Here is a 26,284-nt window from a genome sequence, read left to right on the forward strand (position 1 = left end):
TAATCCGTGCTAACATCAAGACCTACCCGAGGGCTCTCTTTGTTCCACTTAAAACGATCCCCTCGCAGGGTCTCGGTGGGCACAGCAACATGCTTTTAAAGCGCCTCCTGTTTTCCTGGATGTACATTCCCATTTATTTTAGGGATGCACTGAGCTGAACAAGTTCTTGCGTGCAGAAAGCACGTTGAGCCTGCCCATCGCCTTTCCTCTGTAATTCCAAAACACTGTCTTCTGTCGAATGGTCTAGTCTTGAGATATTCACATCGGTTTGCGATGACAGCCGCTACAGTAGCTAGATCTTCCTTAAACTACCTTCAACAGAATGCCCTTTGCCAATGGGGATATGTGGTTAAGACTCATGTTAGAGGATCACTTTCAAATCCCCTTGCAGGCAGTAAGACCTGTCTGTCAGAGTCGAGACAGAAACACAGGCAGTCCTATGAACTTTAAAGCCTATTTGGGACAGTAACCGCTGCAAAGCCTTTGCGCAGACTTGGTGCGAAGCCAGAATGAGGTTTCGGGTAACGTGCGCTGATAGGCAGGCATTCTAGCAGCTTCAGTACTCTGTGTCACAAAGCGTGGATCCTCAAAGGCACCTACTGATCCTCAGAAAGACCACTACTCTCATGATGAATTGAGATTTCAGTTCAAAGATGTGACGTGACAATAAATCTATTCTGGATTATTCATTCGAAAACAGCAGCAAAGAGTCGCTTGCCTCTTTGAAAACATACAGTATAAAGATGTGATAGTTGGATAATGAGTCTACACCCAGGTGCAGTAAAGGAGAGCGCAGTCCCTCCTGTCAAAGCATGGTTGCACTGGGAAAAATGAGGTGAAATACCTAAAAAAAAAAAAAAAAATCTGCCCTGCTGTCGCTCTAGATGCTCCAAAACAACAGATCAATTCAATCAAAAATCTTCTATTGGTCCCCTCCTCTGTGTCTCCGTCTACCCTCCCGTATCTTGATAGCTGATGATGTTCTTTTGGACTCATGAATTGAGAAATCCTGGAATCTAAGTGAAGCGAATAAGTACTATAAGGACGTGTGGTTGAGTGTTTAGCAGTTCTGGATCACCGTTTGAGACGTTACTTGAGAAAAATGCTCCACTTTGGCACCATCCAGGACAAACAAAGCTTTTAAATAAATAAGAAAAACGACAATTTCTTTCATAAAATGGATTGAAATAAATAACAATAAGTTAATTCCATCTTAATAAATATACCTCTTACACACGTATTATATATATATATATATATATATATATATATATATATATATATATATATATATATATATATATATATATATATATATATATATATATATGATTGGATTTAATGTAGATGCGTTGCACCAAAAGTCTTTGCTGAACTCCGGTGTGGTGTTTGTCATCCATTGGCTCTGAATGTAAATGTCAGCATCCAGACTTTGCAGTGGAAGTGATTTAGACTGCAGCTGAACAGACTCTTCAAATCTCAGCGTTCATCTGCAGTCTTAGGAGCCAGCAATGGAAAAATTGACCTTCCTGGGAAAATGAATTCTTCTAGAAAAACAAAGCCAACTCAGTCAGAAGTTTTCTTCGCGCTCACCTTTCTAGACAGCACAGTTAGCACATCTGGAAGTGTAACAGTATCGCTTCCTCTGCAAATTGGTAAACACCTGAATCATTTCTGCACATGTCAGGGTTTCTGAAGGAATGAGCATGGACTGTCAAATTTAAGTAAATGTTCCATCCTCTTTCAGGTCACACAGGTGGTCTTTATATACTCACCTGTGCCTCCTTAGACAACTACTGACAAAAATTAGAGACAATACACTCCATCTTCGACCTCATATGCCCATTCGCAACAGTGATCCCTCCCTTTGCAGCACAGGCTTATCGGGGTGATCCGTAGTTCACCGATGCTGGTCATGTCTGTCATTTTGTCGAATCCACGTGACTCCCTCAGACGCAGCCACACTTCCTGGCCGAATGCTTCTTCAGCGTGTGATACACTACATTGTCGTCCAAGAAAGATAAGTCATCGTCGAAAGCGATTGGTCGACAGCAGGTGCGAGAGGGCGTGTCCTTGTCCAGTTTCTTGTTATGTGTGAGGTTGTTGAGGATCTTGTCATAGTTGGTCTCCGCCTCAGCGCAGGGGCCGCTGCAGTACCGGAAGATCAGCTCCTCTTTAGTCTGGTAGCCCAGCCCCAAGTCCGTCACATTGAGGTGGACCTCCTTGAGCAAGCAGCCTCGAGTCTGCACCGATATCCTCTCCCTCCCTTTCTCGCCGCGCCCTCCTTTACCACCTCGACTTCCCCCTCTCCCCCGACCCCGCCTCCTGTCGCCATGTCCTCTCCCCTCGCCCCGCGCGCCTCCTGTGTTTGCTGCTCCCCTCTGTCTCTGCTCCCTCCGTCCCCTGGAGCCCCCTCTGGGCTCTGACGATCGTCTGAGTCTGCCAATGGTGGCCTCGATAAAATCCATTACATCATCATATTGCTCCGGATAGGGACCTGCCATGTCATCTGAAAGATACAGGAGGAAGATTCACTTATAAAAATGGAATAATAATTCAATCATTGACAAGGACATAAAAAAAGATGTGACCTCAACAACATGGCGATCAATCATTTACTGCTTTAAAAGATAAAATCGAACTTGAAATATGCCTGTGGAAAAAATATTATTCAACATGATAAAACTGTGTGAAAACAATATAAAACATTGCACAACTGTAAATTTCAGGAAGGAAAATATGAAAGCATGCAAGTAAAAAAATATCTTTTGATGGTGGACAAAATCCCGTTATGTGAGACGAAACAATTAATAAATGAAGGGAATGGAATTACAGATGTATCTGTATTGACATCTTTGTTTCTCAGTTTGAACTGATACATATTTTTTTTTCTTTAAAGATTATAATGAAAAAAAAAAAAGTTAGTTAGGACAATTTAGAAATATTAAATTCCCGGTGAAGTGTATTGTTTCAGTGCTGTGGTGTCACTATAGACTATAAAGGTTATTGCTAAACTGTAAAATATTCTGCCTCAGTTACTCATCATTGTGTTTGATAACCACATCTGAGAGATCATGTCAAAAACAAATGTATATTAGCCGATAAATCAATATAAGTATCGGAATCAACTCCAAAACTCAAGTATTGGTTGGGCTCTACACTTGATTGCTTTCTTGCTGAGAGTTTGATGAGAAGACTGACCACTCTTATTCTATTTGTTAAATATGAAGCTACAGCCAGTAGCTAGTTAGCTTTGCTCGGCACTGAGACTGGAAACCTGTAAAACAGCTAGGATGGCTCTACCAGCGGTAACAAAATCCTCCTACTACCACCTCTAAAGATCACTCATTAACATGTTATATCCTGTTTGTGTAAATTGAGGTGAGGATTGTGTCTTGGACTCCTCCTTGGCTCTGGGCAGTAATTTCCTGGAGTCTCTTTTGCTTGCCTGGAAACTGCTGAGACTGCTTCCAGTCTATGCCATATCAAGCTGAGGGGATGATAAGAGCGATATTGATCTTGTCATCTTAATTAAGTCATCTCAATTCTAAACCAGAAAATGACTAAGAACACATCCCAAACCACTTCACCTAACTGCACAGATACAGATATGAATGCACCAGTCTGAACTGAACAAATACAAAACTGCCTAATGAGTTCAACAGCACATCCAGACTGAGATACCGAGAATGGTGAACACTGCTGCTGACCGTACACGCTTATGTTCAGCCAGCATATGCACAGTAAAAAATATGTGCTGACACAAATGCAGACAATGTCCATAAATTCAGAGAATTTGCACGGATCAGAAATGGTGCGTGCTGATTTATAGATTAGTCTCACACGGAGGAATGCAGAAAGCAGTCCAGAGCTGTTCATATGGACGTGCAGGTGCCCTGCAGTAACTCCTTCCAAGATGACTGTTGGGGGATGAGTTGGAGGCTGAAGGTCAGAGGGTGTTGTCAATTCCATTTTGTGAATTGTAGTTGTCGGAGAAGAAGGATCTGTAATGATGGGATGGCAGGCAGACTTGATTTTGCATGCTGCCTACATTTCAGTCTCATTAAAGGTTCAGTTAACCCGGGTTTGCTTTCACACACCAGTTGCGTGTGTCTGAACAGTAGGTACCGACTCGACAATCGCACCACCGGGAGAGTTGTTGTTTTCAGTCATTTAAATATTTCACGGATGCAATTTCAGAATGGAAACCAAGACTTCAAAGGCCAAAATAAAAGGAAATCATATGCTGTGAGTCATTAGATGAATCAGATTGGGGTCTGCTCGAAACTCGAAACATGCGTCAGCACAGCTCTCCGCCATCTGGCGTGAGGAGCGAGGAGGACTGACTGAAAGTCTTGGACCCTCCTGTGTTTCATGTTGATTCCATTACGGAGTAACATCGCTCCTCCTCCAACGCCCGCAGGTCTGCTATCAATGACGTGCGATGATCATGAAGACATATTGTTCTGAAATGAGTCAATCAGTCCTGCTCAAGTTACACTATCTGTGTGTGTGTGTCTCTGCGTGTCAGTGCACGGATGTGTGTCAAGAAGTCAGGGCGGCTGGGTGCGATGTCTGGCAGGTGGTGTTGTGGTTGACACGGCCTCTCTGTTGCAGTGTCACCTGTCTCTCCTCTCTTACCTGCTCCTCTGGCAGCGGCGCACATATGCCACCTGATCCACCACGGCTGATTGGGCCGCTACTCGTGTATCAGGTGAGCCCAGGCAATCTGTTTAGACACACCTGCCTTTTGATTTAGACGCCACCTATTGTGTGCGAGCTTGACAGGCGGGGTGGCTACAGTGTCAGCACCCGCTGACAGACCGGACCGGCAACAGCATAATGAGTGATTGATGATGCAAACTGTGCTGTCATTTTGCACTGTCAACACTACATAATTATGTTTTGCATACTGGTGTGATCTGACAGAGAAAAACCCTTTGAATGCAACATACAACTTTGGTTTTCTATTAGTGTATTTGTTGGCTGAACACTAGATTATCAGTCTCCTCGCACAGCTGCAGATTTTAGTCTTAAAAGGAAAAAGCCCTTTTTTTCTAATTATGCGCATACCAAATGGTCCGTCCCCTCTTGGAGCTGCGTGGTTGTTTACACTATTAGTGCATGGTTAATGGTCTTTGGTTACGAAGCAGATCAGTGATGTCACCACGGTCCAAACAGAACATGAGGTGGCAGGACAAACATTTGTCCAAATGTTCCATTCCTTATCTAGTTCTTGGCCGCGTCTACTTCTGGGTGAAGATGATACAGTGTCACGCTGGTCCAAACAAAATAAATTCCTGCCCACTGCCGCTGTTAAAATGAACATAAACACAGAACTCTCACTAGATGCTTCAAACTTTCCGCCGTTGTCCAGCCTCTGCCATGGCAAATTCCTGCGACTCGGCTCACGCTGCCGTCCCTTAAACATGCCATGATTTCTGACTTCTGGCAGATGGGTAAAGGTCAAGGGTCGCCGAGTCGTGGCGAGGCAGAGGTGAATGTAAACAAAGCGAAGAACGGGGGAAACGTGGTGGGTGACCTCTGGGATCGGAGCCGATCTTATTCGTGCTGCTGGCTTGTTTTGACATCTGTATGATGTAATCCACAGCGGCAATAAAACACATATTAAGATCTTCTGCCTGATAACCTGCCTGTCTCAGAGCCTTATCAATGTAGGACTCTCCAGTGTTGGCTCAACCCACTGCATATCACTTCACATGCTGTTTCTCAAGTGTAATTAGTCAGGAAAGGCTAAATTACTAACTGTGATCTTAGATCTCACCTTTTCCCTGTATGACTGAATAGTTATGTGTGATAATTTCACAGAGGTTTCCACAAGCAGAACACAGATCTGTGAAGGGGACCCCCATGTGCGCCAATTATCCGCCATTCAAGAGGCCATCACGGTGCCTGCACATCACAAAAGGTTCTGTTTAAACATGCTGGGTGCCTTACATTGATCCTCCATCGAGATCTCCTGCAGGTTGTGGTCTTCGCGCTGGAACGTTGGCTCTTCGTCCTCCACAGACAAGGACGCAGAATCACTGTAGCTGCTGGGGAAATGTGTCCTCTTGGCTGGCTGAGTGTTTTGGTAGAGAGGCCGTGTAGCGACAGAGCTCAGGAGCAACAAACACGTGGCCAAAACATCCCATAACTTCATCTTAGACTCAGTTCCTATGAAGAAAGCTGCAAATAAAAATAGGAGAGGGTTTCATGTGAAACTGACCGGAGACAATCTAAAACGAATATCGATCAGGATCTGAACACACTCACAGTCCAGCCATGATGTGGGCCAACATTTGTTTATAGTGAAGACAGCAAAGTGTTCGAAACAGTGTGACTCATTCTGTATTAATAACTGCGTGTCATCATGTCAAGAGGCTTTGATCTTCACTTTGTCTCGGTCTCAGAGTGGAGTAAAAATCTACCACAAAATCCCTAATAAATACATCACGATGGAGAATAGCCTGCAATATACACCATAATGTCAATAAATCGACAAAAAAGATAGAAATCGAATACAGGCAGAACGGTAGGAAAATGCGTAAACCTGTGCGTAAAAGTACCGTGTTGTTTGAAAATAACGACCATTTGTGATTAATCAGCAGCCTGCTACTTTATTCGGACCGATCAGGCTCCCGAGACGACACATTCATGTTGTTGTGATATCAGGCGAGCTCTTGCCACTTGTAATGAGGCGCAGAGGGTGCGCCTCGCACAAAAAAATGCGTTGGTTACAGCACGCACCAACGCGTGTTGGCAACCATAGCCTAAATACTGGTGTGACTTGGCCAGATGGCGATCCCCAAAGCTTACGTGACTGTGTCTAATGGCATGTTGAGTCTGCAGTAAACCTAAACAGCTATGCATGGATAAATACTGGGCTTAAAATGCCGTGCAAAAGTCCTCATTACTGTTTTTTTTTTTTTTAAACGCGCAAGTTGTGTTGCTATTTCAAGGAAAATGACTGAAGCGAGGCTCTTTAGCGCACAAATATTCAGAGAAGACGTGAGAATAATTTTATTCTATACTGAAAACATTAAAAAAAAAATAATAATTTAAAAACAAAAGCTTCTCTTACCTCAAATATGGCCCATGCAGACCAGAAAGTCGCTTGGCTGTTGGTGTTAAAATCCAAACTGAGAACGCGACTCATTTAGTGTCCCGAGCTGAACACGCTCAAAAAAAAAAAAAAAAAAATCTTTCAACAGCCACAATCGAGAGAGAGAGGGAGAGAAAAAAAAAATCCTTAAAACGAGTTCAAACTCGGTGTGCGTCCTGGTAGAAAAGGAAAAAAATGCCGAGACGCCGCACCAGGTGTGTTTTTCATACTCCGATCCAGCGCACCGACCAAAGCACGCGTCTCTCCACACTCGAGAGTCCAAAGGTAGGTGTTGAAGAGAGCGGACCGAGTGCCACTGCGCCTCACGGGGTACAGTTGCAGGCGCTGATTAATTGGATGCTACGTTTCCACGTTGGAAATCCGAGAGAGTTCCACCATCTCCGACTGAGAGGGAGTCCAATGAAGACATCAGCGTCTCCCGCGCAGAAGCGAGGAAAAAAAAAAAAAGGTGCAATATCTGTGTCCCGAGAGTGCGACAAGCTCTCGTTTGCCTTTTGGAGAAAAAAAAAAGAAGACCAAAAAACAGTCAACAGTCAGTCAAACAGTCAGTATATCCACAAATGCGTTAAATGTTCATGATCGCCAACATCTGACACTATCTTGACATGGTGCAACAGCACAGATGAGGGTATTTATTCTCCATTTTTTTTTTCTCCTCCTGGCTAGACTCTGCCTGTGTAGCTCGAAGAGTTTTCCACACGCGTCGTCCTCATACTGGACTGAAGCGGGACAGATGTCTGCGCATAACACCGCACCGGGCGCAGAGGGCAGTTTGGAGAGATTTATAGTTAAGTGCGCTCTGACGTTTGGGGCAGTTGGTGTCCGCCCCCTCTTTTATATACCCCCGCAAGAGCAAACAGTGGGGTAACAGAGGTCCACATATCTCTTGCAAACCACCCCTGGAGCCCCCGTTCGGAGGAGCGCAGTTTTCAGATGTCTTGGGGATTATGTCACACATCCTGATGTCCTCGGATTAGATTTCAGTATGCGGAATGCGATTTGGAGATGTTCTGTTGCGATGCATGTTTCTAACCTGATCTCCGCGCTCTGCGCAACGGTGTCAAGTTGCGTCTGATGCCTACACACATCTCAAATTTAAGAGACCCACTTCACTTGCTATTTACTAGAATGTATTTGTAAATAAGTGTGGCGAGCATTTAGGGCACGGTGGACACTTTAATAACCTGTATGTATGCGTTTAAGTCGATCCCGTTCCAAATCTATTACATACAAATGTGACTCTCTCTCTCTCTCTCTCTCTCTCTCTCTCTCTCTCTCTCACACACACACACACACACACACACACACACACCTTGGAGCATCTGGTCATTCAGTGAGTGGTTTCTTGTCAAGGTGAGCCCGGGGCAGCAACCACGGCTCAGGAGGACTCTGAACCGGCTATGATGTGGCACCTGAGAGAGCCTTCCCATCAAGCCTGCATGATTTACAAGCTACCTTTCATCTGCTGCAAAAACTGAATTCCACCGAGAAGTCAGGCCAGTGCTTTTAAGAATTAAAAAAATCCTCTTGTGTTCATGTGCCAAAGGAGACCGCCCCCTTCCAGCAACTAAACACTTGTTTTTCCAAGGGGCTTTCTGGTTTTAATTTAACACGTAAAATGCTGGTAAAGATGGCTGTTCGATAAAAGGACAGAAATCCCAGCACTGACACTCTAAATCCGCGCTGACTTATCTGTTATTCAGTGGTATTAAGGCTGTATTTGTTTGCCAAAGGGCTGAAACTTCTTGTCAACGCATGTTTTTCTTTCAAGCGTCTATGTGCGCCCTGCCCATTAAAGTATTTGCGCGAAGCCAAATCTTCATTGTATGGATTCCTTTCTGTCATGTTCCCACATGGTTCCATTGTTGTTACCTGACAGCTGCAGCTTGTTTTGTCACAACTTGTTTTTGTTTGTAACTTTATGGTAATTTCTACAAGTTCCGGGAGTGACTCGAGCAACAAAATGTCTGGTGTGCTGAAGTTGTCCACATTGACTGAAGTCACATTTACTTTTAATATTGAGAGGTGACCTGGACGTACGGTCTATGAGCTGTTCTGTCACAACTTGTTGAGAGTGTCCAGTTTCTGTGATTTAGGCATTGCAGCGATCCTTCACATCAGCAGTCGTAACTCTCTCTGCCCTCACTGAAGGGACACTGCAGCATCAGGGGTTAGTCCAACCACAGCATAATCACTCAGTGTGTTTCTACAATTGAAATGAAAAAAAAAACAAAACAAAAAACTATTTGTTTCTCAGCTTCGGTTCAAGAGGAATATTAATCTGTTCTGAAAGTGGCACTCCACAATGTTTTTCCCTGCCGGTGCATGCTGGGATAGCCTCCAGGCTCCCATTTACCCTGAGCAGGAATAAACAGGTAAGGAAAATGAATGAAAGGAAATCATACTTGCAGTATACAAACAAGCTCAAATGCATGAATCTGATGTGAACTGGCAACACAGTGCATTATAATGAAAGGCGAAGTCATCTGAAAGCAAGAGCCACTGCTGTCAGCACTCTGCCTCACTTCAAGGTCACGCGAAGTTCATCTTGCGACTTTAAGCGAAGCCGGAGAAATCGAAATCTGCTTCCACTTAACTGTGTCTGCCGTCAAATTTGCTCACTGAAAATAACAAATCAACTCATCTCATAATCTCATATAAATTATTAGATTTATTACATGTTTTGTTCTTTCTTATTTATGTGATTATCTATCAAACCCCTGTGGACTTTGGTGTTTACATCAAATAAGGAAAGATGTAATAGTTCTTAAGATACAATGAAAGCACAACATGTACTGTTATAGTCTGATGGTTTGTACACGGAAACTTATGTAAGTGGTAATATTTGGAAAGCGTGACATTGTATACACATGCATACATTACATCTTAATTACATTTCAGTGCATATACTGTCGTCCACTTACCTTATCAATGTTTTGAAAATCACCTCAGTTGCATTTGTAGAGGAATTTGAAGAAAGTTTGGCATTATTAGAGCTCAAACAATTAGTCAATAAAATGACACAAACAATAATTAATGAGTGATTTTAAATTATCACTATTCTGGCTCCAACTTAGTTATAATTGACAACCGATCTATGCCCCATGGGCTTTAAGAAATTGTGGTAGACATTTTACAGGCCAAGAGATTAAATCGGGTAAATAATCAACCACAAAATTTGCCGGAGATGTTCCAAAAGTGTGTCAGAAAAATGTGGTTTCTGTTGCTGCATACAAGGCAGATAAATCGCCCTGAGGTCTCCTTAAAAATATCCACTGATGTCACGCTTAAAAATGTTGAAACTACGTGATGCCTCATCAAATTTATCCAGTAATTTTGCACTTAGAAATGTTCAAATGCAGTCTTGAACTGTGGTCACTGGCTTGGCCTGTTGATGTGAAAGCGTGTAATGTGAATGTGTCATGAGATGTACAGAATCACAGACATGTCAATATTTTACATGTGACATGCATGGATTGTGAACACACAAGTGGTTTGCAGCAACGTTAACTGCCGACATTATACTCCGGTGTCTGGGCTGCAAAAGTCAGGGATGGATGAACGAAGTCAACGCATCTATTCTGTGGCATTCCTCAATTCTTCATTATGACGATTTGTCTGGGATTATAAGGGAGCCTGCATTTGACTAACGGCTGACTAACCGCAGCGGATCTCACAAGGAGATACTTTTTCACACGTCACCGCGTGTGACATCTCAAGCGAGGGCGCAGCCTCGCTCAGAGAAAGGCCAGACAGAGGCTATATTGTGTATTGATATCTGCAGCAGTGTCACCAAAGGATTCCTCTGTGACTCTTCTCTGTCTCATACAGGCAGAGCTGTGAAGATAATGGTCACCAAAAATAGAACCATCCTACAGAGTTCCTTTATGTGGGGAGCGCTGCGCAGTCCTGAGGGGTGTCATAAGTCCCCGGAGCTGAATACTTGAGTGACTATAATAAATATTAATTTGTTTGGAGGAGAAACATGAGTAAGCTGAACGAATCACCACCACATGGGGTGTGAGGAAGAGACTCGTCACTCACACAGAAGAGCGCTCTTTCATTATTTGTGCCACCGCCGGGACAAGCACCTCAATTTTTTATGTCGAGCCTCCACAGAGCACTGACAGGCCCTCAGATGGAAATAACAGACTCCCCACAGAGTTTATACGAGCATATAATAATTCTCCAACAAACAATCTCGACCACTGCAGCTGGTGCGATTTTATGTAGCACTGTAAAAAATAATCCGAAGCAAATGTCTCACATTTTTCTTTGTATTTGCATCTCCTGTCGTCTTGTGTGTACAGTATCCCTTGATAATGAGGCACTCGGTTTACATCATTGTGTTTCAGGTCCAAGAGACGCGACAAACGGTAGATTTATGTGTTTTCCGCCTCTTGATTCTATGAGTCACAGTTGCATGTAATGTGCAATAAAGATGTGGGAGCTGTAGGCTTGTTCGACATGTTTCGCTCCAACTTCACAGCGTCTTCTTTGATGAATAAAAGATTTCAACACTGCGCAACTCCCTCAGGAAGACGACGCCATAAATATGATCCGACGGTACAAACAAATACTGACATATTCATTTAAAGCATTGTTGCGGTCTGGATGATTAACATTTCGACTTCCCAACATCTCAAGACATTCTCAGGGTGAGATGACAACAACTTCATCAGTGTGCGCTTGTTCAGTGCAGTTCGCACCCACTATCTTTGCACATCTGTTGTCGTTTTGCACATGCTTTTAAACTGTGTAATATTCTCCCTCACTGTGTATGAGTATATGTGAGTTGTGAGTGTATGTAAGTTTCTATTTTTCTTTCTTTCTTTTTAAAAATGTGTTTCCAGTATACTATATTATATTCTTACTATTATAAATATACAGACTAATGGGTTAGTTACAGCACAATGTATAGACATGGTGAACTATATCACAGAACAACGCAATGTCATACTTCGTTTACACTTGCAGGGCTCCTTCCAAGTAGTCACCTTTTTCAGCTTCAAACACTGTTTTGGGGACATTATTCCCCCTGAGGACTGCTTGTTTTATCACTTATGAAATTATTTTATATCAATCAATATTTCTGAGTTTCTGAGTTCTTATTAATACTGTACATACATAATAAAGCAATCATTTTCTGATTTTAGAATTTATCTTTCAAAATTATATAGTGCATCTTTAAATCCTTGAATATTTTGAATCCTATTCCAACAGAATATTTTTTTCATGCGTTGCTTGCTCACTAGTGTTTTAAAATTTCACACAACATTTTTTTTTCTTCCAACACTGAGTACTGTTAAATAGAGTCAAACCATACAGATTTTCAGCAGGTACCATGAACATGAACAAATAAATAGAGAAACAACGACAAATAAAAAAAACAATGTGTGTTTTGAAGCTAGTTGTTAGAAATATGGAGCCAAAAGTGATATGTTGAAATAGCTTTTAATTTGCTGTTCTGCATAAGGTAAGTTGATATTTGTAGTGCCCTGCGACCCTCATGGAAAAGCATAAGAAAACGGAACGTTTATTTGTAGTGTGCGTCCAACTAACTACATGGTTATTCGAGTGAAAAGAGCAGTTGGCCACCGTCAACATCAGCATCTGGCCACAACTGTAAACTATGGATTACAACACTGCACAGATTGAATCTATTCATTAGCAGTTTAATGAAACGTGCGTCGACACAGTTTGTGAGTGTTGAGAGTGTTGTATAGATTGTTTTAATATCGCAAGGTGAATATTTTCAAAGGTGGACAAAATTGAATATCTTCACAACATCACTTCAATCTCTGGTCCCAATTTATTACAAGGCTCTTTCATTTCCTGCCATCGGAGCTCAAACCTCCTGTCACAGGGTTTTTGGTTTTAATGCTGATCAGGACTCTGGCCTCTCACTTTGTATTCTGCATGTAGTTGTGGGCAGAAGTGCCGGTTGTCTGCCAGTGTGAGCTCAGCTGTCAGTGGGCACTGAGCCCCCGGATCACCCCTTGGCAAAGAGACGCAGAGACAGAGAGCAGGTAGTCAGAGCAGATACTGAAGGATCGGCATAGCTTTCAGCTGATCCATTAGGCCATGCTACTATTCAGATATGGCCTGCTGCCAAATGCCCAGCCATTGTGGCATCCAGTGCAGTATTTCCATCTGTTTCTGTCATTGCTCAAACATTAGTATTTGTTGGCATCGTTCTCACGTAGATTGTATGCGTGCGAAAATATGCGCTCGCATAAGTGTGTGTGTGACTGTGCGTGTGGGCAAGTGTGTGTAAATGAGATCACTTGGTACTATCAAAGTGCAGGCAGGACTATGACACTGTTATAAATAGAAGGGAGGAAGTAAGGAAGGTTAAATCTCTCAGACACAGATACTAAATGTGTACAGGGGAGCCATTTAAAAACCCACATGTCCTTTTAGACACATCTCACTATGTATATATGCATTATGTACATTCTAAAGGGCTCTACCGCTTTACAGTGAGTGGCATTTATACTAAGCTATATTGCCTGATAGGAAATAACCCTCTAGGGTCAATAAATGAAGGTTTAGCTTGCTATAGCTGCATACTGTGTGAACAACTTATTATTGGCCAAGGGTGAATTATCACCCCATGAGCAAATGGGAATCCAGTAAGCTCTCTCCCACGGACCAGTGACTTCATTGGGTCATGGTGGAAATGATGAATTAAAGGTCCTTCATTACTGTTGTGTAAAAAAGTTATTGCTGTGTAAGCATTTATAACACTGCTGCTGCCTGCTTCTTAGACATAGATGGACACTTTGAGATGCATCTTGGCTACCGCCCAAACCCTGAAACTGTGTCCAGCTGTCTGTGGGACAAAAGATGGATTCAAGGAAGGAATTTCAGAGGAAATGTATGCATGTATCATGTATTGTATAGTACGCCATATGTCCCAACATCCGCATAACACTGTGCTTCGAGACACAGCAAGGGTGTCTGTGGTTGGACTGATGAGAGCTGGTCAATTAATTCGTTGCCTGCCCTCGACAGCCTCTGATCCCGACCGCTCATATCTACCTGCTGTGACTTTGACCCCTGACTTTCGGCAGCTGTCAGTGGTGCCCCTCAACGAAGAGGAGACATGTGGGATACTCGCGCTCCTCCCCAAGGTGGCACAGTGTCAGACTCTATGCCGGCTTTACGGTTTTTAGCACTCAAAGAGCGCCCGCGGGGGCCTCCTCCTACTATGTTACTAAACAAACAGGGCCGGCTAAGTGCTGATCACAACCACTGAGCAAAGATGAAAAGCTCCCTCGGGGAAGGGACGTGATTACGCTGCTCGTTGTCCATTTGTTTTATGTATCTGGATCAGTTTACAGATTTGAACTGAGCTATTTTGATTGTAACCTCTAGCCTTCAAGCCTGCTCACTGGGCGGCTCTGCTAAAAGTGTGGTGCTCGAAGCTTGGTCTTGACTTTCACAAAGCTTCCGCGTCCCCAACGTAACAAGGTCACACTAATTGGAGAAGGAAGTGTTGAGGATGTCTTTGGGAGGGAGCGGCAGTGGTTAGAGAGTGATAGCAGAGAGGGTCAGATCCTGTTTCTGCTCTGGTTCCCTGTTCTAATCCAGCCTGGTATGTGTTGAGATCAGAGCAGGTCCCTTTCACTGCAGCCATCCGGTGGTGGTGCAGTGGGACCTGCTAAGTCCGTATTTCCTCTCCCGCTGCAAATTCGTTGCAGAAAGTGCTAGACGACCAGTCTGCCAGAGGCTCGCCCTGGGAACCAAGCTCACTGAAAGGAACTTGAAGTGACCCAACAAAAACGGTCCCACAGTCCATTTCGGGTCCTAACCCCTAAGAAACATGGCACTAGACAGCTGTGTGTTCCCCTTGATGTATTTATGTCAGCCGCTTACATAAATACACTGTGACACACATACACATTCACACTCATACACGTGGGCCTGTGTGTAAATGTGCGCGCTCACACGGGCACAGTAACACACACTAACACACACAAACGAGTGTGGTGACACACAGACACACACATATCATGCTCCCTGTCAGTAATACCCAGAGGATATTATGTCTCTCTCAGCAGACCGGACAGTTGATCAGAGCAGCATGACCACATGGTCACTTTGATGTAAATCACGTAGCGCAGTCACCTTGGAAGTTGCTTGAATTGTAAATATGAGAGAGGAATCTTGCTCTCAGATTAATCAGGTGATACACTGACTCACACTAGAGGTGTGAGTCTCCACTGTCGACCATTTGCATGCACAATGATTCTCCATGCATCATCAATGTATGGCAACCTCAATATCTGATATGACTGCACACGGGTTACTGTTTCATTATTTATCAAAAGCAGAAAGATAAATCTAAATTTCCTTTATATTTAGAAAGTCCTTTAAAATCAGACTACAAGATATAAACATGGCACTTTTTCAATATCAGTATGTGTGACCCACCTCACCATCACCATCTGCAGATCATTACAAATGTGATGTAACATTCTTTATTTTTCACATAGAAGCTCAAAGACATGACACTTGGTGCATGTGGCAAACATCACAATCCTGACTCTGCTGCACACACCTCTCTCAGAGTTGGATGACAAAGTTGGCAGCCTCCCTTAATTCTTGGCTGATTAGCTGGGTTCGCTGTATTGTTTATGGTTGCAGACGTTCGCTCAGGGAGAAAATGTTTTACATGCTTGGTAATTACTGTGAGGCAGAAGTTACACACAGTGTGCGTCAAGTCTAGTTGGTGCTTCGCAGCAAGTTCATACAATCCGACATGTGGCCAAGAGATGATTGCATTCAAATGACTGGGTGTGTGGATAAAAACTAAGCCTTGATTTAAAAAATACATAAATTCCCATGCTAAGTCATAATTAAGAGATGCAACTTTGAACTTGTGAGATAAAAGCCACAATGATGAGATTTAAAATCCAAATTTCTATCATAATTTAGATTTCTTTGTAAGTCATGATTCTGACTTAACATGTGAGTATTTTCCGTCACACTTAGTTTACATTTTATTTTTGTTTCCTTGAACTGGTGAAAATTGCCTCCGTCCATCATATCTACTAACGTAAGTATCCTTATGTCTGGTGTCAATTCAAAGAATTAATAAGGTGAGGTTCATTTGACTGGACTGCTTAATATAATATTACAATATCACCATAACAGGTCTAACTTAAGTTAGTCAGTTAAGGAAAGCTGTCAGTGTTTTTCTCACAGATTTACACAAGAATTCAGTGTGTTTTGTGATTACCTGACTTGCCTCAAGGTTCATGTTTCGCACAAGCAACAGCAAGGCCCTGGAGGAGGGGTTGTTGGCAGCCCTGTTTGCTGAAATCCAATCGAGATGCTGTTGGCTCTTAAAAGATAATTTGACACGCATTTGAAACGCAACCCCATTTTATCCCACTTGTTTTCATACTTGGGGTAAACTGTGCAATATGTATTTGCTGTTTCGCCCAAATCCTTGAGGGATAATTGAAATGTTGCCTGCGCTTAAGCTTATTTGAGATTCTTAAAAGAGATGAGAAGGGCGTGATATGGCTCAATTCTTAGCTACTTCCTCAGGGCCAGTAAAAACGACTTGTTTAATCTTGGTTTGTTCAGTTTTACAACTTTCCCAATTGAGCGTTAGAGCTGCTAGATTTACTTGCCAGATCTGGCATTTTCACTCGCCTCAGGCAAGCAGGCAGTCCTTATTGTCCAGCCTAGGATAATACGGGGAGCTGCTAGTCTATTGTTGCCAAACAAATACATCTTTTAACTACTGTAAAGCTGCAGATTTATGGGCAACTGTTTTGCACAAAAAGCCAAAGAGGTTCACCTTCTTCCAAACTGCACTGCAGTCTGGGTTATATCTGGCCAGGTGGAGCAGATTGTATATTAGACCCCAGGCTGAAGTTACAATCACACATTGTATGATAACGCTTAGAAACACTCACATGCACTCACACCCCAATACTGCAAGCTGGCTACACAAAAGCACCCCTCCGTGTGGAGAACATGGCTTTCACACTGCTAGGGTTAGGAGTTCAGATTTTAACTGGGGCCACCCATGTTAAAATGTATAAACTCCTGGTCGTGCCAGGCGCTCCAAATCCATTAAGGGCAGATGTGAACGAAAGGGAGGTGAACTCTTCCAGCCCTGAGAAACATGACTCAAGATTATGCTTAACAGGATGTGGCATCTCCTGTTTCATATTTCACTTCTATTCAATTACATGACCGAGGCAACACTTTACAGACAGCAGTATTAGCACGTATTGTTATTCAGTCGGCTACCACTAGACAAACACTCCTCAGTCACGCTTGTAATGAAAGAGTCAAATATGGCGGCAACCTTGAACTTTGTTTCATGAAGAGCCCATAACAAGTGGCTTAAAATAACAAACAGCAAGGAGCTCACAAAGAGACAATTGGATGTAATGCCACGATAATCTAATCAGTTCACTTGGGAGGAGAGGTTATGGGAAAGTCTACTGGCAGTGTTCATTTGCCTCCAAGGTCAAAAAAATTAATGACTGCTTCTAGTTGTGTAGGTGGATCCTAGGATCCCAGATGAAATCACCTGTCATGTAATTTCAGATATGAACTAATTAAACAGTTTATTGTAACCTTGGTGGATACTGCATCTCATTAAAAGGAGAGTAAACATGCTATTTGACTCCAACTTAAACCCCTTTAATACCTACTGTACATGAATAAATATTTAGCTACTTTAAGAGAAGTTTCAATTCATTTTTAAACCTGTATTGGACCTGTGTATGCATGTTGGATCTTAGAGGGATTACTGTCAACACTTTAGAGTGTGAGCTGTTGATAAATTAATGACAATCGAGAAAAGGATGTGGGGATAATTATGCATGTTATCATCATTATCAGAATATGGAGGTCAGGATTACTTGGCAATGACTCAGGTGTTTAGTGCCAAGGACGCGACAAGGCAGTGAGTCATTCAAGGTGGAGAGGAATCTCTTTTACATTAGTTGTTTTGAGTCTACATGATAGCTGAAGTATCTGGAGGCATAAGCTTGGGTTCATAGGTCAAGGTTCAGGTGTCGGATGTTGAACTGCTCTGGGCATACCTTTGTCTGGCCTCGAAGAGAGGGAAAAAAAAGTCTGTGAGCTTTGAAAAGAAAAATGTCAGGTTCATAAAACCCTTGTATATAAACTGAATAATTTGAAAGACGTCAGTTAAAATCATACTTTTACTTTTTAACGCCTATTGCTGGAATCTGAGTGCTGGTGACACATCAGTCCTATCCGTCTGAGACACATGTCAACATATGAACTTTATCCTGACTGTAACAAGATAATCTGGCTTCACATCATACATTGCTCCCATTCCAAGACACTTTATCAGTTTAAGCCTGAGTCTGAAAACACTACAGCTGTCTCTCTGACCTGTGACAGGCCATCTCGCTGCAGGTTAGGATGCTGAGTCGGCTCATGTTACTAACAATTGGCATGTGCGAGTGTGTGTTGTCGAATCATCAGCGACACCGTTGACGCACTGAAACAGCTGAAAACACTATGGATGAATGACAGCCTCACAAATGGATGTGACACATAGATAGATATATAGCTGCATGGGTAGCCAGACAGGTGATAGATGGATAAGTGGACAGATGCATATAAACATACATATAGATATCAAAGGAGATGCTACAATCTTGCAGACTCTATAGCATTTAAAAAATTGCAACAATTAGTCGGTTGCAAGAAAATGTGTTGCCAATGATGCCAATTCATCTTTTAAGTCAAGCAACAATGTCAAACATTTGCCAGCATCAGCCTCTTAAATGTGAAGATTTGTGGTTTTCGCTTGTACTTTATGATAGAAAATGAGGAATCTTCGGTTTTGGATTATTAGTTGCGATGCTGCAACAAACGGTTATTTTCATCATCTATAAATCTTGAATAATTTTCTTGATTAATTGATGAGTTACTTGGTTAACTGTTCCAGCTCCAGTTTACAGGACAAAGAATTAATTTGAAGATGCCACTGGTAGGAAATTGTGACTTTCTCATTCATTTTACATTTTCTAGACTAAACAATTGACTCATTATTCTTGAAAATAATTGGAAGATTTATCAATAAGGAAAATAAGCATGAGCTCCAGCTCTATCAAAAAAAAGAGCAGATTGTTGATGTACAAGGTAACAACTTTCAAAAACATTCAGTTTCTGTATGGCAAGTTTAGTGTTGCACCTTTTGTGGTGAATAATAGGTCAGACGAAGGGTCAATTATCCACCTCTTCGTGAGGATCAACACACTCATACATTCCTTAAGAGCTGTTTTTCTGCTCTTTAAACAAAAATACTGTTTTCACCAGGGGGACAAGGGTGCAGAGGGCAAAGCTTTGGATAGAGACGACTATCATATTTCCAATACATTTCTTCAGAGAACAGAAGAACCTTCGTACCTGTCGCATGTGTAAAACAGAGAGGTGTCAAAAGTGAAACGCGATCGGCATATCTGACAAAGGGTGAACTGCTGTGGGGGATCAGTTCAGAGGGAGACAGTCCAGCGTCCCCACAGCAGATGGGAGGTTTATCGTTGTGGCCGGAGGGGGAGAGAGCCAAAGAAGAGAGACGCGGGACCACAAAAAAGGTTGGAGACACGGCTGGGCTGTGACACATGTCCCACTGCGGAGGGGGATTTTACTTACCTAGCCTTTGGTGTGTCATCATGTTACCAGTCCTGTCATGAGCCTCCACCCTGTCCGCCTGCGCTGCATTGTTCTGTACTGCATGTGGACAAGGGAATCAAAGAGAATAGATAATGAAAAAGACAGTAGGCAGAGCAGTGGGAGTGAGCCACATTTTGGCCTATTGTTGGTGCTGTATCTTTTTTTAACACTTCTTAAAGTGAGGGATAAAGCTGATCAAAGGGCTGTAAATGATTGCTCTGGTGGGTGTTGAGGATCAAATATGTCAGTGAGAGTGAATAGAGAGGGGTGTGGTGGGATGGGGTGGGGGAGGTCTGATGTGCCACGGAGGAGAAAATTGATGCTACAGATATCGTAATTCATCTTGTAGATCTTGAAAAGACGCACCTGAGGAGCGCTCACTGAATGACACACCTGGACTATCTTTTTTATATCATCCAATGTCTGTCACCATCTGTCCCATTCAAAGTAGCTGAACACGCAACCTCCCACCTGAATGTGGGACATCGAGACATTTCAGAGCCTTAATGGCAACTTTTGTTATGCTTTCGCACAATGCAAGTGAAAGAGACAGAAAGGGACAGAGGATCTGAGTCAAGAGAGCGCTTCAGCCATAACACACCCCAGATGTGCTTAATCCCAAAATAAGCAACAGATAAAGCCAGTTTTACCGTGTTGAGTCCAATTTAGACTCACGTGAAGACAAGTCTTCACTTGCTCCGTGTAGAAAATTGTGCTTCCTCAGAATTAGACAGATCAAACAACGGAGGTGAAACAAAAGACAGCTGACCAGAAACACGATACAAAAATGGGAACACCTAGAAACCATAATACACTGAATTTACACAGAGGTGCATATGCTTCAACTTCGAATATGTTTTGACTGAGGCATCTATAATATAAACAAACTGTGTAACAAGCAAGGATATAAAAGTAACACTTAGAAACATGAGCCGCTTGGAGCTCAGGAATGAGCTACACAGTCCCAAAGACCTCCACGTCAAATACCTTTGTAATGGAGCTGTTTTTCTAAAAAGGACCGTGCACACACATATACACAAATGCATTTGTGTGTGTGTATGTGCATGACAAAGTGGACCTTGGAGGATCTTTACAGGGAGACTGAGTGAGCAGGCTGTGTGCCAATTTGCTGGAGGTGCTGCGAGATCAAGAACAGTCCACCCCCAGGTGGTAAAGCTAAGCTTTCAGGGGTGAGAGGTCACAGACACCGGAGTGGTCACACACGTGTCAGAACACTATTTACAACTGGAGAGGCCCACCTCAGACCACCTACAACTGCTCTTCCACTTCAATACTGTACATCTGCAAGGTGTGCTGTGCTTCACTGCCCACTAGGTGGTAGGAAAGCTCCATAGACAGCACCTCCTGATCGTGACATCCTGACATAAATGGCTCTTATCGTCCATCGAGAGATAGTATATCTGTAATGTGTCTGAACTCTGATCCTGCTCTATATAATAAGAAAACCACAAGAGGTGAGAGGACTACACAGCATTCATATGCTGCTGAAAGGAATAAGTGTGGTCAAATGCAGCTTTGGATGCATAAGTGACCATGCATGTGTGTGCATAACTATGTCCTTAATTTGAAATGGATCCATAACCTTTGAGCTCTTGTTCAAGGTCACACAGGAGTTCAGTTTGGCTAACGGTATTGGAATGTCTTGAGCAATGAGGTACACTTACTAAATTTATTAGTCAAATATTTAAAATAGAACCAAACTCTATATGAAATATGAGAGCATCGTCTCTTATTGCACCTCCATGAATAACTTTCGATCCCTCATCTGTATCAAGTGATCATATACAATCACACTCATCCAAATTTGGTGAAAAGACATGCTGTGAATAGGGAGGAGTCACATGCAGGCTAGACGACTTATAACTTAAGTGTCAACTATGAAAGAATCGACCTGAGAAGAAATTCAACAAATGCTAAAATTAAACAAATACAAATATTTGCTAAACAAGAACACTGAAAAATCCAATATAATTGGGAAAATGAAGTCATGTACTAAACTGTCACATTTAAGTGTGGAATTTTCAGATGCATAACAAGATATCACTTCAGGCTTATGGAGCAAGGATATTTGTTCATGTAAAACACATGTAGAATGATAGAACACCGCTCATATTCAACCGCTATTTGAGATCCACTTGATAAAACAAGACAAAGCAGTTAATGCAAGGGAGAACATACCATGGCATACATTTTACAAATATTTTAATAAAGGAAATCTAATCAAATTAGACCAAATTGAAATGCCAATTAAATATCCAAAACATGGGGAGTGAAAATCTGTAAAACCAGTGGTTTCATCCCAGTGGTGTGTAAGTGGAGGATTTGGGTGCAGGTGCTGTCAAGTGCAAAACAAAGCCAAGAGATAAAATGCAGCAACATAACCAAACCATAACATGGTGCGCCTGGTGACAGATCAAGGGCAGAGATAAGAGTGTATGCCTGCAGCAGTGGCACAGGAAATGTCAGGACTCCAGGCCCAGGTGTATACGTGACTTTCATTTTGTTTAAAGATAATTGTATTATTCATCAGTGGTTTTACTCCTTGCCCACTTGAAGCAAAAAAATTAATGCACCCGTGGGACCACAGGATGTGATAGCGCCAGAAGTTACTTTTTTTATCCATTTACCTTTCAACACCAGTCATAGATAATTACTTTAAGAAGCTTCTCATAAAGAAGAAACAACAGACTGTACTTGTGGTGTAGTGGTAGTACTCGAGCATATTTTTTTCTTGGAACAACAGGTGTGTCAGTCAGTTGTCGTGACTCGCAAAGCCTACAGCATCTGATCGTACAGTACTGACTGCCAGGTACACTGTGGTTTGAAAAAAACAACTGTGCAGAACATTTTCAAAACTTCTTGTCACATCAGAGAGATACTATTAAGCACTGCTTGTTTATCATGTCGCCCTCTGGTGGTTGAAAGTAAACATCAGCGTTGAGTGTGTTTTACTTCAAATGACATGAAACATAATACATACATACATACAACAATGGATATTTGAGTACTGCATATTTTACCACAATTCTTTCCTCAGACTTCAAGTTTGTGAAAATGTAATCAAAACTATAACTACTGTGTGGTTATATGCCTCCGCGAGGAATACAATTACCGGACAGTGAAAGAAGTTCACATGCTTAACAAAACCTAATAAAGCAACTTTTGATAAAAGAAAAATGTAGAGGCACTTCAAAAGACAATCCGAAGAAGCCACAGTATGGTACAGGGTCAAGGCGACATGACTCCCAACATCTAATCCGTTCATCCTTGAGTCAGAGTGGACATTTGTGCAAAGTTTGAGGAAGATTTCCTCAAAGTGTTCTTGAGATATCACGTTCACAAGAATTGCCCCAACAGACAGACAACCCGAAAAACTAATACCTCCGGCCCTGGCTATCGTCGACGCTGAGGTATAAAAAATTCAACACAGAAGCTGATATTTTCTCAGTGTTGGAATAGTGGCGTGTGACAGTAACAGTTAAGACAAACCCAATAATTCTTTTTTTGGGGTTTATTGTGTTTATGTTGAGCTTGACTGAGTCACATTTTATGGTGGTAAAATTACTGTTTTGTAAATGGCATCTGGTGCATTTGCGAGAGCAACCCAGCTGTTTCTGGTTAAAGAAAGGATTTTTACTGTTTTTCACAAAACATCTATCTTTATAGGCGTCCTTTCTGTTATATTGTTTGAGACTTGGAGCAAAAATCTGCTGGCTGAGGCAATATAAAAGAAACAATTCCCAACTTTCGTACCTATAAGTGTTTAATGCACCAAAATATATTAATTTAGGGCCAAGGTTTAAAATACTGAAATTTCCTCGGCGAACTCTACTGACGATGAGTACAGAGTAAGACATATATCAGTTTCACAGTACAGTCCGGTCTTTCATCTGACAACTGACAATGAACAATGATAGGTAGGAGCCTCTCCTAAACTACGCACAGGTTTGTGGACTCACATTGTGCAGGTTCACACTTGAATCATAGAGCTACCCTGGTACAGTATGGGTATATTTATATTTATTCAAGAACAAGGTATTCCAATTTGAGAGCATGACTCCTTGATTTCAAGTTCAGATTAGGTAATGCCTATCCTCGAAACCTTGCCCTTGCAAATAGCCCCTGTTTGTGCTTAGATTTGCTCTAATTCCACTCAAAATGAATGCTGGCACCCAGATAGCAGCTCTAAAATTCTAAAGCCACACTCTAGAAGAAATACAGGAAAAAAAGCCCCATAGTACTGGTGGCTGTAGTTGTCATCAAGAGGGATATGGGAGGTACACTGCATGTGACCACTGCCAGACAACGATATTGCAGAGCAAGCGCAGCAGGGTCATTGGTCTTGGTACAAACAAATCTGCATGAAACAATACCACAGCAATAGAAACGGGAAGAGGAAGAGGATATGGAGCAAATTCTTCATGGAGAGGAAGCAGCAAGGTGTGTCAAAACACTTTTACAACTATCAAAGTAACTGCAGATGTGCAAAAGTGTTGGAGCCTAGAGTTTGGTCTTGATTCGTTACTGAAGCAATGTCTGATGTGTCATCATCACCTCCCAGTTTCTGCACACATATCCTCTGACAACAACTAATCCTCAACATATTGTCAACAATTGATACAGATGCAGAATTCGCAGAGTTTCCCACAGATTAATCTTACACATAAGTTTTAGCTTTTCTTCTTCTTCTTACTGCACGGTGTATTATTGTTTTTAGGTAGCACAAGGGTAAATGTATTGGTCTGACTATAGTTATAGGAGGCTGAGTAGAGTAGGACCTCACTACAGTATACAAAACAGTCCAACACAACACTGCCCTCCCCTTGAATTGACTGCTTTTAGACAGCAAAGCTGAATGTTTGTGAGCTTCAATAAGGCAGTTCTGCTTGTACTGCATTGTATCATTTTGTGCAGGTGTTGTGTCTGCATCTACATCTGGCTGATTCCAACCATATTTAAGGCATCTAAAAAACGTGAGGGTTCTCCGTCAGGGTTGCCAGGTCAGCTATCAAATTTGGGCTTGTTTTTTTCTAAAGTTGCTCATAAATTTGCAGGTTGAGATTTTTGGGGCTTGCAGAAGCTATTGGTGAAGTTCCAGTTTTGATTTCATCAGAAAGCTGTCCTATAGCAGAAAAGCTGACTTGCTAAACCTAGCAGGGAGAATCCTAACCAGAATCGTCGCTGATGCAACTATATGTAAAATATGTGTCTGTAACATAGGTTGATTAATTCTAAAAAATCGACTGTACCGGCATTACAGTTGTCAGCCAGTCAGTTGCTCATAACTGTACTGTTAAAGTAATTACGAAGGCATTATGATATTCTCATGAGTCATATGGCTCCATGTAAATACTACGGAGTAAAGGGCAGAGCCATAATTCATTAATGTCTCGGTAAAGCTCTGTAACAGCTTCTGACACAGTTCACTGTGTTACTGAGGTTAGCTTGATCGATAATCTCTCAATCCTTTGAGTTGCTGTGCCACAAGCTATAACTAAATCAGAAGTAATCCATATAGACAGGTTTGTGGGAGCCCTTAATATAAATGAGTAGTTGATCCTCTGTGCCATTAGATAATACTGTTCTCCTAATGACGGCCCTGGATTCAGAGTGTACCTCTAACCAACCACTGCCTCAGTGCTGCTGATGCTGAGATACTTACGTAATGTAGAAAAGTAATCAATATAGGGACGTGTAAAAAGAGCACACTGTGAAGGTGACTAGTCATTGATTTAACAATTGTCACATGGGAGAACACAGTATGGGAATTAATCTGTCCCTGATGCTGGTGTTCATGGAGTTGACTAAGGGCAGGTAAGGTGAGGAGGTCTTTACTCAAAACCTGCCAAAAAAAAAATGAAGCCAGGCGAGGACGCACTGCCGGTGATGAAGCCTAAAATGAATAAGCAATATTCTTCATTAAGATTTTTGTTGAAGTTTCTGACAAATCAATATGTCTTTTTCCTCAATTTCTCTCAAGATGTTTTTCAGAGACATACCTGTGCAGAATGAGATTTTACAATCAAATCATGTTGAATTTATTCAGCAGTCGATCACTGCTGGTCCTTGAAACGCCTTGAGGGCGGACAGCACGAGCTGTTTTGTTGTAACATGTTTTGCGGGATGCATTTGTCCTTTTCACACCTCAGTGGGAATGACAGAGGTGACAGACCATTTTGACAGTAATTGGACGGTTGATTGTTGTGGTGGGGTTACCTCAGGCAAAAGAGGCAAACACACAGCACTCCTATCCAGTCTTTTAGTCTGACTAAAAGCACAAGCAGTCGCCCATTTTTTGGTACTTGCTCTTTGGTACATTTGGTACCAATGTGAATTTCCTCTTAGTTGATTGGATGGTTATTCAGGCCACCTGTTGCAGGTTGTGAAGAATAACTGGCGAAATGAGAGTAGCTGGGTGCAGTCCCCTCTGAACGAATCAGGGTGTGACAA

General features: G+C 42.2%; 1 protein-coding gene across 6 annotated transcripts in view; it reads right to left on the reverse strand.

The window, feature by feature from the left end:
* Positions 1–1,321: 1,321 nt before the first annotated feature.
* The window catches only part of gdnfa (glial cell derived neurotrophic factor a), a 46,435-nt gene continuing 21,472 nt past the window's right edge, over positions 1,322–26,284 (reverse strand). For 3 of the 6 annotated variants that reach the window (XM_037116220.1, XM_037116222.1, XM_037116221.1), the window contains exons 4-6: positions 19,793–19,870; positions 5,959–6,189; positions 1,322–2,509 (exon numbers count right to left, since the gene is read on the reverse strand). In XM_037116220.1, the coding sequence (XP_036972115.1) occupies positions 1,950–2,509; positions 5,959–6,189; positions 19,793–19,814 (813 nt within the window). In that variant the 5' untranslated portion in view covers positions 19,815–19,870 and the 3' untranslated portion in view covers positions 1,322–1,949. Of the gene's footprint in view, positions 2,510–5,958; positions 6,190–7,084; positions 7,618–9,166; positions 9,333–19,792; positions 19,871–26,284 lie in introns of all 6 variants that reach the window. The other 3 variants (XM_037116223.1, XM_037116224.1, XM_037116225.1) reach the window with 3 other exon arrangements.

Source organism: Acanthopagrus latus, chromosome 12 (genome assembly GCF_904848185.1).
Source record: "Acanthopagrus latus isolate v.2019 chromosome 12, fAcaLat1.1, whole genome shotgun sequence".
Taxonomy (NCBI): domain Eukaryota; kingdom Metazoa; phylum Chordata; class Actinopteri; order Spariformes; family Sparidae; genus Acanthopagrus; species Acanthopagrus latus.